The sequence below is a fragment of the Aplysia californica genome, unplaced genomic scaffold (assembly GCF_000002075.1).
Source record: "Aplysia californica isolate F4 #8 unplaced genomic scaffold, AplCal3.0 scaffold00440, whole genome shotgun sequence".
In the NCBI taxonomy this organism is placed as follows: domain Eukaryota; kingdom Metazoa; phylum Mollusca; class Gastropoda; order Aplysiida; family Aplysiidae; genus Aplysia; species Aplysia californica.
The window spans coordinates 388,205-390,704 of record NW_004797710.1 but is presented as its reverse complement, the minus strand read 5'-3'; the positions used below and the strand labels follow the sequence as shown (position 1 = coordinate 390,704).

Genomic DNA, 2,500 nt, shown 5'->3' with positions numbered 1-2,500 from the left:
CCAGATATCTTTACTGGGCTGACATGGGACAGACGGCCAAAATCGAAAGGTCTCTCCTGGACGGGTCCAACAGAACAGCCATTGTGAAGACAGGCATCAGTCTGCCCCGTGACATCACCATAGACTACGCCACACATGACGTGTACTGGGTGGACGCTATAGTGGACGCGATACAGGTAGTGGGATGACGTGAACACGGGTCACAGAATTCTATAAATGGTGTAGCGTAGTGACATAAAAGTATAATAAGTGTAGAATTCTGTGGCACGGGTTTATCTGAGGGGTAGGGGGAAGGAGAAGGGGGAGGGGGGTGTAGTGGTTGTAGACTGGAGAAGGGCAGATTCAAAAAATGAAATGGTGATATAGATACATGTACAATGACATACAAGTAAATAGACAAACATAAATAGATCATAGACAGAGACAGAACAGGATAGTAAGAGCCATAAAGAGAAAGAGAATATTTGTGAACTATAACGTCCATCTCATTTTTTCAGATTTGTAACCTGCATCCACATGTTTAGAAAGGTACGATACTGTATATGACAATGCCAAAAATGTACCTCATTTTCCCCACAAAGAACAACTGGTTCGATACGACAAAGTTTTGATTCTTTCTCGTACGTTCACTTCTTCAGAGCGTGTCTTTCAGTGGCGGTAACAGAAGGTACATCCAAACCAACACCCCGAACCCGTATGGTCTGGCAGTGTTCAAGTCCTACGTGTACTGGGTAGACAGGAACCTACAAAGGGTAAGTCAAGTGTGAACCAAAACCAACTCAGGGCTCTTTTTTTTCATTTTCTTTTTTTAAAGCAAAGTTCTGGTATTATTAGTCTGGCGTCAGTTAGATCTTGTTCTCATTGATTGAATTTACTATCAGTTATTATCTCGATATATTTGAAAAAGGAAAAATAAAGACTCTTAAAGATGGGAATTTTGGACTCCGGACTCGTTTTGATATAACAGTATGCCCAACTTTCTCGTACAGATTTTCCGCGCGCTCAAATCATCCCAGGGCACTGCACCACAGGCCCTCAAGTCAAACCTGGCTATGCTGAGTGACATCACAATCTTCGATCAATCGGTGCAGCCAGCAGGTGAGTGTACCCCAAGGTAATTGGATAAAAGATGAAAGCGAAGTACAGCTCCCATTTCGAAGTACTTGACCTGGTTTACAGCAACCGAGGTTACCGTTGGGGTTTCAAGTGGGTTTTCAGCTGAATCTTACAAGAGCATGAAACTGCGCTGTGATCGTAGTGATGCTAACCCCGCCCACCCCCAACCCCCCCAACCCCCCCCCCCCCAAATAACAACAAACCTCGCGACCCCCCCCCCCCGTGCGTTGATCTAGAGGGAAGGGGTACTTTACTTTTACCGGATTAGCTGTTCGATATTCTCGTTGATTTATTCACTAACTGGTTTATTGGCTAATTACATTTTGTCAGAATAATAAATTTTAATATACTATTAGATTTTTTGCTTTATTTTTATACCAATCGGTTGTTTGATTCTGCTATTCATTCATCTTTCTATTGATCGCTTTCACCTATTCTCCTACCGTGCAGAATATCTGACTCCCGAAAAACTCTCCACAGCTTTTTGATCGTACAGCTCTACACCTGCTCCAACCGATCCGCGTTTGTCTTTTCAAAACATAATGTTTGGTTTCTCCTCAGATGAGTCGAATCCTTGCTCCGCAAACAATGGCGGCTGTCAACAGCTGTGTTTCGCTCTTCCAAACGTCACGGAACCTCACTGTGGGTGTTCTACAGGGACTTTGGCACAGGACAGACGGTCCTGTCAGGGTAAATATTTTGACATGCTGAGAGTGGCAAGCTGTTTGGGCGATTCAGAAGATTTATTTAGAATGAAACTACAGCAATTCAGTTTCAATGAAAACAGTTCAAACCATAATTTCTGTTCACGACCAGCGTCTTACGTGCTGAGGAATCCCATAAGATTTTCATTCTTGTATTCAAGCTATACTTTCCCTGGACAACGTAATGAAAGTGAAAACATTGCAAATAAGCTGCTCGAGTCAGAGCAAAAAAAGCTGCACTATATTCCTTACGTTTTGTTTCGTGAGACTGAATCCCAAGTCCGGTCACCTTTGCTACCCCCCCCTCCCTTTCACACTAAGACTTAAATCAATAATGTTCCCATTATTTGGCTTTCATAAACAAAAGATTCTTTGTCAAATTGTGAAGATTTTCCTGTGTTAAGTAGGAAAAAAGTACACGTAGTTTGAAAATATGCACTATGTGCCAGTTGCTAGGAGGGGTAAGGCATCTTTCATTGAAATCAGAGAAGTCACCCCCACCCCACCCCCAGATTAGACCAAGCTGAATGTTCTGATTTGCTATTTCCTTTCCAGTGTATAGTATTATGTCGTAATTTATATATAAAGTAACCGGCATCCACACACACACACATAATCACACACACACACACACAAACACACACACACACACACACATATACACATACACATACACTTAC

General features: G+C 42.5%; 1 protein-coding gene across 1 annotated transcript in view; it reads left to right on the top strand.

Annotated features, from left to right (window-relative positions):
* The window catches only part of LOC101848679 (low-density lipoprotein receptor-related protein 2), a gene marked incomplete in the record, with an annotated part of 87,528 nt that overhangs the window by 40,917 nt on the left and 44,111 nt on the right, over nucleotides 1-2,500 (top strand). Inside the window, 4 exon segments of the mRNA XM_035971461.1 lie at nucleotides 5-176; nucleotides 639-752; nucleotides 990-1,098; nucleotides 1,678-1,806. Of these exon segments, the coding sequence (XP_035827354.1) occupies nucleotides 5-176; nucleotides 639-752; nucleotides 990-1,098; nucleotides 1,678-1,806 (524 nt within the window).